The sequence below is a fragment of the Pagrus major genome, chromosome 14 (genome assembly GCF_040436345.1).
Source record: "Pagrus major chromosome 14, Pma_NU_1.0".
In the NCBI taxonomy this organism is placed as follows: domain Eukaryota; kingdom Metazoa; phylum Chordata; class Actinopteri; order Spariformes; family Sparidae; genus Pagrus; species Pagrus major.
Genome location: NC_133228.1, coordinates 3,746,273 through 3,762,893, shown reverse-complemented (window position 1 = coordinate 3,762,893; position 16,621 = coordinate 3,746,273). Strand labels below are relative to the sequence as shown.

At 42.8% G+C, this 16,621-nt stretch overlaps 1 protein-coding gene across 2 annotated transcripts in view; it reads left to right on the top strand.

Moving 5' to 3' along the window:
* LOC141008529 (protein bicaudal D homolog 1-like) overlaps positions 1 to 12,281 on the top strand; it is a 52,718-nt gene extending 40,437 nt beyond the window's left edge. Inside the window, exons 10-13 of one of the 2 annotated variants that reach the window (XM_073480936.1) lie at positions 7,916 to 8,094; positions 9,064 to 9,069; positions 9,995 to 10,009; positions 11,249 to 12,281. In XM_073480936.1, coding sequence (XP_073337037.1) covers positions 7,916 to 8,094; positions 9,064 to 9,069; positions 9,995 to 10,009; positions 11,249 to 12,281 — 1,233 coding nt within the window. The remainder of the gene's footprint in view (positions 1 to 7,915; positions 8,095 to 9,063; positions 9,070 to 9,994; positions 10,010 to 11,248) is intronic. The other variant, XM_073480935.1, reaches the window with a different exon arrangement.
* The last annotated feature ends 4,340 nt before the right edge of the window (positions 12,282 to 16,621 follow it).

Sequence of the window (16,621 nt, the reverse complement as noted above, 5' to 3'; positions counted from 1 at the left end):
TGTATATAGTATGTTTATCTTTATTCTAATAGTTTTTTATGATATTTTTTATTCAAATTGTTATTTTATTCTTTCCAATATCTCTTTATTATTGTCTCTATTTTTTTATTATTATTATTTTTTATTTTATTTTGACTCATCATAGTCACATAAAACACTTAAAGTACAAGACATACAGGTTGTGCGCATACATAGGTGTACAGTGTTTGATGGCAAGATAAACAATATGTAATATATATATTACTTATGGCAAAATAACCACATCAAACACCTGCTTCATAATATATACATAAAACAGCACATATACCTGATGGTAAATCCTCTTGTGACACAGAGAAGCACATCTATAAATTCTTAATTTTTTCCCCCCTATAAACCCCCCGACCCCTACACAAGCACACACACACACACACACACACACACACACACACCCTACGGCTGAATCGTGACTAACTATGGATGGGAAGTGGTAATTTAAATACGGCCAGGTTTGGCAGCAAATGGAAGTTGAAAACCAGACAACCATATGTACAGTAAGAAGGCAAGTGCACACTCTGATTAATCGGGGGGCAAACGGTGCATGGCATGAAAGTGGGTTATGAAGGGCTGCCATATAAGGAAAAATTTCTCCCTTGAACCCCTGATTGTGGGGTATCTTCTCCAGTTTGAGAAGAAACATGACCCCTCTAAGCCACTGTGAAAAAGAGGGACTCTTTGCAGAGTTCCAATGCAGCAGTATGGTACGTCTGGCTATGAGAGATGGAAATGAAATTATTTGTTTTTGTTTAACATTTAGACCAAGTGTGTCTTTAGGGATAAGCGGACACAGTTTTAAAATATCCATCTCAATAGGTATGCAATTCTGGACATAAGAAAAACATATGACTTAGATTGCAGGGAGTATTATGGCATCTGTTGCATTTGTCTACAACGTCTGGATATATAACTGAAAGCCTAGATTTAGAGAGATGAGCCCTATGCAGTACCTTAAGTTGTATGAGGCTGAGTCGAGCGCAGGCTGTGGTAGTTTGCACTCTATCTACGGCCGCATCCCAGCACTCTTAACCCCGGCTCCTTCTCCCATTTAGCCTTGGCTCTGATAGTATCGCTTTCTTTGTATGACATAAGGGAGTTATAAATTTGAGAGATTAATGCTCTTTGATGTACATTTAAAGAGAGCACATCAAGCCATGGTGGTTTTGGAGGAATTGAAGGAAAACCGGGGAAAATGGTAGAGGTTCAGTGTCTTATTTGAAAATATCTAAAGAGAGTAGTTCAAATGTAGACGATATATCGGAAAAATTGGAGAAGACCCCATCCTTGTATAGATCCTGAAACGTCTTGATACCTTTTCTGTGCCACTGAGAAAAAGTTGAATCTGTCAGTGAGGGGGGGGACTAGATGATTATTACAAATTGGAGCTGAGATTGATGCAGATGAGAACTTAAAATAATGTCTAAATTGTTGTCAGATTTTTAGAGTGGTAAAAACTACTGGACTGTCTGTATAATGTCTGATTGTCAATGGTAAGGAGGAGAGCAATAAAGCAGAGAGGGAGGATGAAGTACAAGAAAGCGCCTCCAATCTACCAAGGAGTATTATGGGGCTCTAACCAGTAAAGAGTCTTGGGGATGTAGTAAAACCCGCCCAGTAGTAAAACTGGAAAACAGGCAATGCTATTCCCCCATTGAGTTTGCACCTCTGAAGTAATGTTTTAGAGATTCTCGGGTGTTTCCCTCCCCATATAAAGGAGCTTATTATGTGGTCGAGTACTTTGAAGAACATTTGAGAGAGTAATAAAGGGATGTTTTGAAACAAGAAGAGGAATTTTGGTAGAATGGTCATTTTTACAGTATTTACCCTGCCAATCAATGAGAGCGGCAAGCTGCTCCATCTCTGGAAGTCAGACCTAGTCTTGGAAATAAGGGGCTCAAAGTTAGCTGCGAAGAGACCATGTAGTGTGTGGGTAATTTTAATGCCAAGATAGTTAAAGCCGGTTTTGCTGAATTTGAATAGTAAGTCTGTATGTTGAAGATGCAGAGCGGACGTGTTAATAGGGTAGCACTCCCTTTTTGAAGGTTCAACCTGTAACCTGAAAAGGAGCCAAAATTGTCCAAGATACATAAAATAGCGGGTACACCAGAAGTGGGGTCGGTTATGACCTTAATTTAACAGAAAGCGGTTCAGTTGGCAGGGCAAATAACGGGGGAAAGTGGACAGCCTTGACACGTTCCACATTCTAGAAAAAAATAATCAGAGCGATTGTCATTAGTGTGTACACTGGCTTGTGGAGATGTGTACAGGAGACGAATCCAGGAGTTAAATTTATCACTGAACCCAAATTTTGTCAAATTGTCAAATGTCAAATTGTGAATCTTTATGCACTTTGTTTAAGCGTGCTAAAAAGGAGATGATCTGCCCTCTAAGAAATGCCTTTAACGACTCCCATATCAAAGACACCAAAGTGGAGTCATTCTGATTAATAGTGAGAAAATCATCGATAGAGTTTGAGATAAACTTGCAGAAGGCACTATCAGATAAAAGGAGGTTATTGAATCTCCAGAGAGGAGGGTTTCTTATATTAGAGGAGAATTTGACATCCTGCTTCCCACCCCACCCACACCCAACCATCCCTCACACTTACAGTCCACCCGACCTGGCAGTGAAGACAGCGGTGTGTACTCCCTAAGAAGAAGTTGTTCGCATACGAAAAATGCAAACGTCTTGAGACCAGGGCGAGCTAGTGGAGACCCGCAGACTACAGGATATGAAATAAAATAAACAGGCGCAAAATAGGATCTGCAGTGAACTCGTTAACAGAGAAAAGCGGCCCCTCTCTAACATCTCACTCAGAACTAGGCAAACCTAACCACATATACTGGCATTTTCAGAGAGGTCTTGAGTGTCAAATCAACATAGGAGAGAGAGAGGAGAAACATTGTTATTGTAAACAATCTGTACGACAAGCTGAACATGAACTTAAATAGGCCAGCATAAAAAGAAATAAACACCCCGGCATTGTTGCATTGTTTTCGATACAGTACAAGTAGCAGAGTAAAAGGATATAACCTGCACATTTTATGACACATAACGTGTCTTAAAATTGAACGAACAAAGATAAAGTGGATATATATACAGTGGCTTGCAAAAGTATTCATACCCCTTGAACTTTTCCACATTTTGTCACGTTACAACCACAAGCGTAAATGTATTTTATTTGGATTTTATGATAATTGTGGAGTGGAAGGAAAATGATACATGGTTTTCAAATTTTTTTTACAGATAAAAAACTGAAGTGTGCTGTGCAAAAGTATTCAGCCCTCTTTACTCTGATACCCCTGAATAAAATCCAGTGCAACCAATAGCCTTCAGAAGTCACCTAATTAGTAAATGGAGTCCAGTCTAATCTCAGTATAAATACAGCTGTTCTGTGATGGCCTCAGAGGTTTGTTAGAGAACATTAGTGAACAAACAGCATCATGAAGACCAAGGAACACACCAGACAGGTCAGGGATAAAGTTGTGGAGAAGTTTAAAACAGGGTTAGGTTATGAAAAAATATCCCAAGCTTTGAACATCTCACGGAGCACTGTTCAATCCATCATCCGAAAATGGAAATGGAGTATGGCACAACTGCAAACGTACCAAGACATGGCCGTCCACCTAAACTGACAGGCTGGGCAAGGAGAGCATTGATCAGAGAAGCAGCCAAGAGGCCCATGGTAACTCTGGAGGAGATCCAAAGCTCAGGTGGGAGAATCTGTCCACAGGACAACTATTAGTCGTGCACTCCACAAATTGGGCCTTTATGGAAGAGTGGCAAGAAGAAAGCCATTGTTGAAACAAAGCCATAAGAAGTCCTGTTTGCAGTTTGCCACAAGCCATGTGGGGGGGCAGCAAACATGTGGAGGAAGGTGCTCTGGTCAGATGAGACCAAAATTGAAGTTTTTGGCCTAAATGCAAAACGCTATGTGTGGCGGAAAACTAACACTGCACATCACCCTGAACACACCATCCCCATCGTGAAACATGGTGGTGGCAGCATCATGCTGTGGGGATGCTTTTCTTCAGCAGGGACAGGGAAGCTGGTCAGAGTTGATGGGAAGATGGATGGAGCCAAATACCGGGCAATCTTGGAAGAAAACCTGTTACAGTCTGCAAAAGACTTGAGACATGGGCGGAGGTTCACCTTCCAGCAGGACAACAACCCTAAACATACAGCCAGAGCTACAATGGAACGGTTTAGATCATATTCATATTCATGTGTTAGAATGGCCCAGTCAAAGTCCAGACCTAAATCCAATTGAGAATCTCTGGCAAGACTTGAAAATTGCTGTTCACAGATGCTCAGCCCAAGCTTGAGCTATTTTGCAAGGAAGAATGGGCAAAAATTTCAGTCTCTAGATGTGCAAAGCTTGTAGAGACATACCCCAAAAGGGTTGCAGCTGAAAGGTGGTTCTAAAAAGTATTGACTCAGGGGGGCTGAATACTTTTGCACGCCACACTTTTCTGTTTTTTTATTTGTAATAAAATTTGAAAACCATGTATCATTTTCCTTCCACTTCACAATTATGCGGCACTTTGTGTTGGTCTATCACATAAAATCCCAATAAAAAACATTTACGTTTGTGGTTTTAACGTGACAAAATGTGGAAAAGTTCAAGGGGCATGAATACTTTTGCAAGCCACTGTATATATGTATATATATATATATATGTATATATATATATATATATATATATATATATATATATATATATATATATATATATATATATATATATACATATATATATATATATATATATATATATATATATATATATATATATATTATATATATTATTTCCCTCTGTACTGCTGTGTTACCTGCAAATTTCTCCCAAGGGGGCTCAATGAAGGAACATCTTATCTTATCAACAAATATGAAACAAGAATTTTGAGCCTGTCTTATTGGATGCACTTTCTTAAAAGTTAAAATGGGCCAAATGTAGAGATTTAATTTGTATATTTCCTTTGATGTAATCGCTATTGGGATTTGCGTACCTGTTGTTCTGATTGCGGTTATCTATAATTACCTCACCTGTGAAGTCTGAGTGTCCTATTTAGATGGTCTATAGCACATGGTCTAAAGCGCAGCACCCTAGTGCATTTAAAGCGTGTCCAAGTCCATTTTACCAGTTAAACAGCAGATGATCTGGGCGCAAAGTGCGGTGCACGGCACAAAGAGGTGGTATTTGGACTCTGAATTTGTCATGGGTGTGTTTTGGGCGGAACATAAATCAAACCAATCCGAGTGTCGTCTCCCTTTAAGAGCCAGGTGCACCATTAAATGTGCCACGATATTTGTCACAGTGACATGACTGTGTTCATGGAAATGTTTAAAATAACTGAAAGCAGCCTTTCAAATCATCAAATCAGAGTGTATGAACGGTGTGAACCCGCCTGTGAAACAGACTGCAGCTTTGACTTCAGACCAGCTTTTTGTCGGTCTGTGGTACAGGTACATTTGCTATTTACACAACGTGGGTGCTGGACGTGAAAATGACATCTGTATCAGTCTGAAACTAGCAATGACACTTGCACTGTGCTGTGCGCCACTTTGTGTGAAGCCCTGAGTGTGAATACTCAATATTCTTCAGCCAGAATACACACTGAAAAAAGGCATCTTGCCCTGATCGTCCGTGGGGTAATATTAAATAGTTTAATGGAAGTGCTTGCGTTGTTTTCCTTTTTTGAGGCTGGTATTGTCTATTGTTCAGATTTCTGTTCTGGAAGTTAATGCATTTTAGTGCATTTTAACTAGATAATGCCTCATTTCCATATTTAAACATTACAATTTAGAAGACCTGTAATACAGAAAAAATGTCTAAGTGTAAGTAATCAAACATGAACAAATGCAGGCTGATACAATCGCAGAGAAATATATAGTGTCATAATATAGGAGCCAAGACAGAAGAAATAACAGTTCAACAGCTGGACATTCACACATGTTTGTCCGCCATAGGGAAATGAAAACTGCATGGTATCCACTTGCGTGTTGTTTTGGTCATAGGACCAAGATTCCTTGATAATCAGATTCTTGTAAATGAAAGATGGATGACCAAACCACTGCAATGAAGTTAGCTGCAACATTGTGTGCAATGCATATACAGCCCAAACAAGGGGTTTGCAAAGACATTTTAAAGGGCAGTGGCTTAACACAAAAAAGTTAAACAAACTATATCATCTTATTTTTTTTTCAGTTGATAGCCTGACAATAGTCTAATCTCTATAACCACAGAATAATTCAACCATGCAATCAAAAACAGCCACCAGTGCTGGGTTCATCAAGGCTTTTAGGGAATGAGTCCATCAGTTTATGGTCCAGCTGTTTACACGCCTTCCCTGAAACACAACCAATACAGCTGATGAAGGACTTACTTGATGCCTCAAACCTTTGCCCCATTGCTATTAGTTTATATTGCCTGTTTCATATGGTTTCCCCCAAGGACTGTGTACGTCAGTGATAAAATTCAGAAGCTACAGCTAATATTATCCACTGAGAGAATGTCTGTCCATTTGCAAAACAGAACTTTCATACCTGTGCTGCCTGGATTTACACAGAGTGCAAACTATACTCAAATGACAATTACACTGCCAGAATACCGCAGCCTGCTCAGGTTTTAAGGAGTCACTCCTGTACAGAGTATAAAGACTCTTGAGTTGTTTCTAAAGAGTTGTTGCTGTAAGCTCCAGCTGCACTGTATGCACTGTTTATTTTATCACAGCAGATTTACACAGTGTGGACCTTAAAGTAGTACTATGTAGTTTTGGAGGGAAGATGAATCAATGAAGATCTTTCTCTTCTCATTAAAGGAATAGTTCACTTTAAAACGAAATTCAGTCATTATCGACTCACCCTCATGCTGATGAGAAGTCCGGTGTAGTTTCTTATTCCTCAAAGTGCAGCTGGAGACCCGCGGGGGTACCCTCCGGCAGCAATAATCCATATAACGAGCGTAAATGGCGCCCGAGACGAAAAGGTCCATAAAACTACACAAAAACGTTGTAATATTCCTCCATACTGCTCGTCCGTTGCAATGCAAGTGTCCTGAAGTGGCGACATCCAGAGTTTACTCCAAACAACGTCATTTAGTACATTTTTACAGCCTAAACAGTCACTATATTATATTTGCCTGGAGGCACGCTCCGTGTGCACGCGAGTCTCCCTCGCACCCGCTTGCATTACGGAAGCCGCGCCAGACAAGATCAACAGAACTCGCGATAGATACACACCGGTATTTACATCCTGCTGTGAGTGGCCGAGCGACACACAAACACAAGAGGGATCTGCCTGCACTAGTGATTTGAAACTTTGAAACTCACAGCAGGATGTAAATACTGGATGGATGTGTATCTATTGCGAGTTCTGTTGATCTTGTCTGGCGCGGCTTCCGTAGCGCAAACGGCTGTGAGGGGGACTTGCGTGCACGCGGGAGCGTGCCTCCAGGCAAATATCCGAGTAAACTATGGATGTCGCCACTTCAGGACACTTGGATTGCAGCGGACGAGCAGTATGGAGGAATATTACAACGTTTTTATGTAGTTTTATGGACCTTGTCGTCTCGGACACCATTTACGCTCGTTATATGGATTTTTGCTGCAGGAGGGTACCCCCGTGGGTCTCCAGCTGCACTTTGAGGAATAAGAAACTACGCCGGACTTCTCATCAGCATGAGGGTGAGTCGATAATGATTTGAATTTCGTTCTAGAGTGAATTATTCCTTTAACATTTCTTCCCCCAAACTACAGAGTGCTCCTTTAAAGTGTTAAATGTGAAAGTGGGAAACAAATTGAGGTGAGTAAAGTGATTGCAAAATCAAAAACAGGGAAATTGGAATTTATGTTCTGTATGTGTGTGTATGTTCACCCAGACGGCAGAGGGGGCCCTGGCCAACCTGAAGAGTAAGTATGAGGCGGAGAAGTCCATGGTGACTGACACCATGATGAAGCTGAGGAACGAACTCAAGGCCCTGAAGGAAGATGCGGCCACTTTCTCCTCTCTGCGGGCCATGTTTGCCACCAGGTCAGAGCTGAAACTGCAGATTTTTAAGTCCTCTACTCAATATTTTTGAGATTAACAATGACAATATGATGAATCAGTGATGAAGCCACAGAGCACATTCCCTTTGATCTACTTTTAATCAGCAAAGAAAAATGCAGCTGTTAAGTTGCAATAACAAGGGTTCTCCAATTATATTCAGGAAAACGCAGAACAGTTGTATGTTGTATGATAAACATTTTATCTCAATCCAACAATCAGCACATTTTCAGTAGGAATTGGTTCACATTTTGGGAAATAAGCGTATTCGCTTTTATGGTTAGGAGTTAGAAAAGAAGAGGATTTTACTCCACCACTCTTGTAATGCATGGTAAATATGAGGCTACTGCCAGCCACTTGCTGGCTTAGCTTAGCACAAAGACTGGAGATGAAATAACAGCTAGGCTGGTACTATCTTAAGGTAGCAAAATCCACCCACTGGTACCACATGTCAGTCTATAGGTTAATTTGCACACAGACACACTGACTAACAGGGGTCTCAAACTCAGATTAGCTTGGGGCCACTGCTGGTACTGTGATCTTAAAGGAAGGCCACTCCAGCATTCAAGTACTACCAGAATTTCGTTTTTTATTTCCATTAGATTAGATTAGATTCAACTTTATTGTCATTGTGCACAGTACAAGTACAGAGACAGCGACATGCAGTTAGCGTCTAACCAGAAGTGCAAAAAGCAGTAAAGTGCAAAGTATGTACAGTATAAATAGTGCAGCAAAGACAGATATTACAGTGTGTACAGTATATAAATAGAGTGTAAGTAGGTCTAGGCACAGTACGTACAGTATATAAATATTACTGGCAGTACTAAAGAAAGATACAGTTTGTACAGTATATAAGTGTTATAACAGTACTAAAGGTGGGGTATAGATGAAGTGAAAAATAGTCAAGAGTAGTGCAGTGTCCGGGTGGGGATGGGGGGGGATCAGTCACTGGGGGAAGGAGTGTGGGGGGGTGGGGTGCAGTTGGTCGTCACCTGGGTGTGGAGTTCAGTAGGGTGACAGATGCAGGGAAAAAGCTTCCCCTGAACCTACTGGTCCGGGTGCAGAGAGACCTGTAGCGCCTCCCGGAGGGGAGGAGGGTGAACAGTCTGTGGTTGGGGTGAGAACAGTCTTTGACGATGCTGCGTGCCTTTCGCAGACACCGCCTGCTCTGGAGAGCCTCGATGGAGGGTAGTGAGGAACTGGTGATGCGTTGGGCAGTTTTCACCACCCTCTGCAGTGCTTTCCCGTCAGAGACAGAGCAGTTGCCATACCATACTGTGACACAGTCGGTAAGGATGCTCTTGATGGTGCAGCGGTAGAAGTTCACCAGAATCTGAGGAGACAGATGAACCTTCTTTAGTCTCCTCTGAAAGAAGAGACGCTGGTGAGCCTTCTTGAGGGTGGAGGTGTTGAGGGTCCAAGAGAGGTCCTCGGAGATGTGGACACCTAGAAACTTGAAGCTGGTGACACGCTCAACCTCCGTCCCGTTGATACAGATGGTGGTGTGTGTGCCACCATTTGACTTTCTGTAGTCCACAATGAGCTCTTTGGTGTTCTTGGTGTTGAGAGCCAAGTTGTTGTTGGCGCACCACACTGTTAGGTGCTGGACATCCTACCAGTAGGCCAACTCATTGTTGTTGCTGATGAGACCAATCACCGTTGTGTCGTCTGCAAACTTAACGATGGTGTTTGAACCATGTGCAGGTGTGCAGTCATAGTTGAAGAGGGAGTAAAGGAGGGGGCTCAGCACACATCCTTGTGGAACGCCAGTGCTCAGGGTGAGGGTTGAGGATGTGTGGTTATCTAACCTAACAGGCTGTGGTCTGTTAGTTAGGTCAGTTAGGTTAGTTAAGTCCAGAATCCAGTTGCAGAGGGAGGTATTGATGCACAGGTCACTGAGTTTGGTGATCAGTTTAGAGGGAAGATGGTGTTGAATGCTGAACTGAAGTAGATGAACAGCATTCTCACATAGGTGTTACAGTTGTCAAGGTACGAGAGGGCAGAGTGAAGCGCCATGGAAATGGCATCTTCCGTACTCCTGTTCTAGCGGTAGGAGAATTGGAAGAGCTCTAGTGTAGGTGGTAAACTGGTTTTGAGGTGAGCCAGGACCAGCCTCTCGAAGCACTTTGTAATGATGGGGGTGAGTGTAACTGGGTAGAAGTCATTAAAGCTCACTGCAGTGTTTTGGCACCGGCACGATGGAGGTGGTTTTGAAGCACGCCGGGACAGCTGCTTGGGCTAGTGACAGGTTGAATATGTCAGTCCAGACCTCAGTCAGCTACACAGCACAGGCCCTGAGGACGCGTCCGGGGACACCATCAGGACCAGCAGCCTTCCGTGCATTAACCCTGCTCAGTGCCGCACGCACATCATTATTAACATAATAACACAATAATGCGGACAGCAGTTTGTATACATTTTTATATGATTAGTTTTTAACAGTTAATGCAAATGTTTTTTTCCTACTCTTAAATAATTTATTGAAACCTTGCACTGAACTAACAAATGAAATACATTTGTACTTTATATCTTTCCAGACACCTGGCAGCTGCTCATGTGTTTGTATTATTTAACAAAAGAAAACACAAACAGAAGTAAACATCTGTATGCACATTAGTTTTTAACAGTACAAATATTTTTTCCTTAACTTAACCTATATAAATCTTGCACTAGGCTTGCCACGGTAAACAGACACAACGATTACTAACTGCAGAAGGGGGCCAACTTAGTAGCAGCAGGGTCAGGAGTGTAAACCAAAAGCAGTTGTTTGAAATTTGTCGGATTTAAACTCAGTGATCATAGAGAACCTGATAACATTAATGAGGGAAAAGGAGTTGTTACTTTGAGAATAAGAAGGATGAGCTTAAAGTCAAGCTAGCTGGGGCAGACAAGCTAATGATAGCTATGATAAGCACTACTCTCACAAACCAAACTTCACAGCTCCCTGCAACTTCATCAGTGAGATGAAGATCAGTGAGATGTGCTCCTTTCTCCAGTGCTGGTACCTGCCTGTACAAGAAACAGACATGAGAGTAATATTGACCTTCTCCTCCAATAAGAAAGTGATTTAATAAGTGTATTTCCCAAAATGTCAAACTATTCAACTTAAACTTTATGGTTTCCTCACATTTCATGAGGTCATTTCCACATAACTTGCTCTCTTCAGGTGTGACGAGTATGTGACCCAGCTCGATGAGATGCAGAGGCAGCTGGCTGCAGCTGAGGATGAGAAGAAGACTCTGAACTCCCTCCTGCGGATGGCCATCCAGCAGAAATTGGCCCTAACCCAGCGCCTGGAGGATTTGGCCTTTGACCAAGAGCAGACCCACCGCACTCGTGGGGGCAGGCTTACCCGCAGGAAGACCAGCACCCCCAAAGTAAGTCCCCCAGCCTCTGCTTCGGCCTCCAACCTAGCCCAAGGCTCAACTTCAGCTTTGACCCCGGTCAGCCTCCCCCCTTCAGGACTCACTAGTCCTACGTCAGTTCTTCCCGATGATCTCACTGCCCCCCTTAGCCCATCTCTGGTCAGTGCAGCTGCTGCAGCTCTGGCCTCAGCTCTCACCTCCCCTACATCACACATACCCCCTCGCAGTCCATCATCATCAGCGGTTGCCTCATTGGCCGGCCCTCTGGCACCAGAGAGCCCCCCATCTCTGGAGCCTCCCTCCTCCCCCTCGGTGCGAACACCGCCCTCAACCCCTCTGAGGCTGGCTCACTCCCAGTGGACCGTGGGGCTGCGAACGCTTGTGGTTGACTCCCACAGTTTCAGTGTCAACATCTCTCCCACTCTGCCCCGTAGCTCTGGCGTCTCCAGGCACATCACTACAGACTCTCATACCTCTCCCCCATCCACCACCACTACCGACAGGCCCACCCAACCAGGATCTGCCCCCTCTTCTCCCTACCGGCCCCCTATTCTGGGGCTCAGGCGCTCCACGTGGAGCCCCTCACCCCGAACTCGGCCTTTGTCCAGCCTGACACGCTCCTCTGTCCTCCACACTCCTTCCTCATCTTCCCCTTACTCCTCCACCCACACCCCTTCTTTCTCCCACAACTACTCCCCTACCTTCTACAGCTCCTCTTCTGCTTTTACCCCCTCTAGTTCCTACCTCACCCCTAGCACCTCCTCCTACAGCCACTCCGGTCACTACACACCCCTCTACCCCAGATACTACAGTTCTTACCGGCCCCGGCACTGATGCTCTACTGTAAGTCCTTTACTGTATGCCTTCTGAAGGCTTTTCCACCAGGCTCCTTATTGACACTAAAACTGCAACTCCCATCATCCTTCTCCTTTTGTCACCTGAGAGAGTCTGGGCTCACAGAGAGGAGGACAGAGTGGTTTCCTGTTTCCTATTTCCTGTTTTCCTGTGCCTAAGCTTGGCCAATGGGTTCTGAATGTTCAGTGACTTTGCTCAGGGATTTGACATAAGGAGCACAAGCAGCCCGCCTTCCTTTTATTCTGAGGCTGCTGATTGGTCCACAGAAGGACGTTAATAGAGACTTTTTAATGAGAGTTTTTAGAATTTAGGTTCTTCAGGTTGAGACCACACATGCATGAAGTGATTAAAACACAGAGACATTCAGACATTGACTGGACACTTTCACAGGTTCAGATGAGGGCCATGACACATTAAATACCGTCCTCTATATTCAATGTAATATCCACTGTTTTAAATGGTAGTGAATCTCATATACTGTATACACAAAAACTGTAAACCACATATCCTTCAGTGCAAGCCTTCTCCTTTGTTTGTGAGGGTTAAGGGTTCAGTATGATTCAAAGTAATTAGGTTATACAAAGGCTCAATCCCATTCCAATTTTCACCCCTACTCCTTGTTTTTGAGTGCCCCCTTTTCCCCTCAGAGTTACAAAGAGTAGTGGTCGAAATCTCCCCCTATGAAATGGGACAAGACCCTTATACATCATCAGTAGTCAATGGCATTCATGTAAACAGACGGGATCTTGGATATTGGAATTCCAATATGCCCCTCCCCTTCAGCTGTGGTGATTTCTCTTGCGTTACTTATTATTATTTATCCGTAGAGAAAAAAACATGGACGCTTACAATTTGTTCACAACTTTACGTTATCGATCAAATCATCAAATAAAAAATTATTCTGCGTCATTACTTGGCTACAAGCGGTGCTGTATAGGCTAACATTAGCAACTGGTGCTCCTACCCTGCTAGTCTGCACTGATATTAGAGGAGCGGAACCAAGTGCAAAACTCTGAGTTAAACTGACAAATGCCATCAAAGTTGCGGTCCCCCAAAATTGAAATACTTCAACATGAGAGACTATAATGCACAAATCAGTAATGAAAATGTAATTTTAGCTAGCTAGCTAGTAAGTTAGTAGCCCTTTTCACACAGAGTCGCCGCATTATCGCAGCGGCGGTTCACCAATTCTCTGCCGTTATTTGTTCACACGGAACCAAGTAGCTCCGGCGTAAAGATGAACCAGTGTGTAATTCACACAGCAAGCCGGCGCTGCGGATCCAAAAGAGGCATGACAGTATACGTCATGATGATGACGTTGGTGTGTTTTTTTCAACGTGTTTCCCCCGGTGTCCACCTGTTAATCTAAACATGTACCCACTGACTGTTTATAATCATATGGATGCGGTTATAATGTGTTGTGATTGAGATCCTGACCCACCATGCATTCTGGAAAGTGACAAAGTTACGTTTTTCTCTAAATTACATAATTACATAATAAAACAGGAGGCTGTCACTGAAGTCTCAGTCGGGAGGGCTGACCGCCGCGGTGACACGACCAGTTACTACGTTACTGTTGTTTGGTCATGTAACGTTGCTTTGTGGGACATTTCTCTTTATTTTGTTGAGTGAAGGACCTGTTTAGTTATCAGACAGTAAACAGCATCAGATCGACACGCCTCCGCTCCGCGCTGCCGGCTTATCTATTTACACTGGTTCAGTTCACCAATGCTGCGCCTCTGATACTACCTCCAGAGGCGCATCAGAGGCGCAGCACAATTTCACCCCTCGCCGCATCTGAGACTTTCACACAGGAGGAGGTGGAGAATTGGTGCAGGATCCCCGCATTCAAACGGCAGTGTGAATGGGGCTACTGAGACGTCAGCAAGCTATTAGTGATTGTTTTTTGCTCATTATAAAGAAAAGGACTATAATGCCTTGAAATGACAAGAGTTTTCATAAGCCTCAGTTTGAAGTGTGCCTCTGAAAAACCTCCATTTGGAGGGCCATGCAGCCCTAACGCTGCACCCTACACCTCTATTCCAACAAGAATTGGGACACCCCACCTGTAGGTGTGACCGCGCAAAACAGAGGGGTAGGGCTGAGTGGTAGGGGCAAGGGGTGTATTGGAATTGGGCCAAAGTTTCTGAAGGCGAAAAGTGTTTATAGCTGTTTTTGAATGAGCACACTCAAAATTAGGGAGAGGGGGAGGGCTGAGACATGATCATTTCTCCTCGGGGAAGCTGCAAGTTGTGGTGTTGCAATCTGTGAAGGCAGTAGTTGTGTGAAGAATAAAAAAGAGAGCCTACAACGTTTTACACCTACGCACATCTGACCAATCGCTGTGGCCATGCCAAGTCGGCATGCTTGTTGGATTGTTGAAATATATATATATATTTATATATATTTCTAAAAGTAACTTGAATTCCAGCGTTGGAATGGTGTGAGGAGAGGGTGATGGAGATGCTGCTTGGCCTTCCAACAAGAAATTAGTTTGAAGCATACTGAGTCCTTAAGTGTTTCAGCTTTGATTTCACTCTATAATCTGTCTCACACACACATACTTGTGTGCAATGTAGTCTTCATTTCTCATCCAGGGTTGTTGCCTCAACCTCCAGCATTTTTTGGTCCATCTCTAGCACCACCCAGGTATTTGTTCTTATTCAGCCATGTACACAGCTATGCATGTTCACGTTTGGATGCTCTTATACTGCAGACGGCCTTCCCCTTCCATAAGAAAAAATCATCTGATAGAGGTGTAAGCTGTGAGGAAGGTTCTGGCAGGGAAGATCTTACAAGAAGGAAGAAGGGAGGTGGAGAGCACTCAAACATGGCATATGACCTGTGTAGGATCAGCTGAATACCATAGTCTAGTGATTGTACAAACGGGCGATATGACTTGGAGTAAGCTCTAAGAATGTGTCAATAGTCTGACGTTGCTTTCTCCTCATTTCTTATTTGAACCGCCTTTAATCTTATCAACTATTTAGCACTGCTAAAAATCTGAATTCCTCAACATGTCAAAATTCCTTCAACATATCAGCCATTAGTTACAAAAGGGTGACATAGTATGTAGGTAGGTTGTTTACCACATGCATCCCGCTAAATTGCCTTTGAGCTTGTTGCAAAAACCCACAAGCTATCCTGGTTAGGATTAAAAATATGAACTTTTTGAGGGATGGTATGAATCTCATAATAATTTTTAATTTGCCTCTTTTGTCCCTGCACCACCCTGAGCAGGTTAAAAACAAGCCTAATTTCTATGCAACATAACATCTGAACTCTTATGCAAATCAACCTATTCTTCGCTTATTTTTGGACACTTAATGATACTGATGTCCCTCACTGTTAATTAGCTTACTAAATATAACTTCTACAGAAGGACACTGATAGTTTTGGGTGATTAAATCTTTAAATGAGTTTAAAGGAGCAATTTGTAAGTTTGAAATTTTCAAAAAATGAACTGACATTTTCAGCAGAGTGTGAAACAACAGTGTTGACATTATGTCAAAGACGTCTATGTACTGTGTTGCAGAGATACAGTATCTAATGAAGTTAGCAGGCAGACCAGCTACCACGGCCTGTCCTGTATCGTAATACCACTTTGTACCGCAAGAGGTGATAGTCTGATAGCCCCTGTAGTTTCAGTTTCAAGACAGATCTCTTAGCTTTTAGTGTACTAACAAAATAAACTCACAAAATGTCAAGAAAGCAAATACTCCCTGGAGTCACTGTAAATCACCTCCGTACTGTATCCCCTCTTGTCAAACTGACTTTGGTCAGTCTTGGAGGCTATGTTCGGTACCAGTTAGTTAGTTAGTTAGTGTCCAGTTGTGTTCACTCTCAGGCAGCTAAACCTCATTGAGCTGAGCCCTGTTGCCTGTGGTGACTCCGCCTGTGATCCAAGATCTAGGCCCAGGTAAGGTCTAGGGCCACTGGCTCCATGGCTAAACTGAGCCATGAGCTAATGGATAGGATAGTGAGCAAAGAGCAGCAGTTGTTGGTTACTATGGTGATATACTGCCCCCTGTATTTTTGGAGCTACCTTCAAATATATATATATATATATATATATATATATATATATATATATATATATATATATATATATATATATATATTAACAAATAAATCCAGAAGTGTTGTGAGTAACAACATGCTGTAATTAGGGAATTTACTCAACAAACAGGTGGTTCAAAAAAGTACAACCACATGACTTGGTATCTTTATCAAACATACTGACAGGAAGAGGAAGTGATTCAACACTATTGTGACTCACCATCATGGCTGACCTGAGTTGTACTGGTAAACTTGCAATG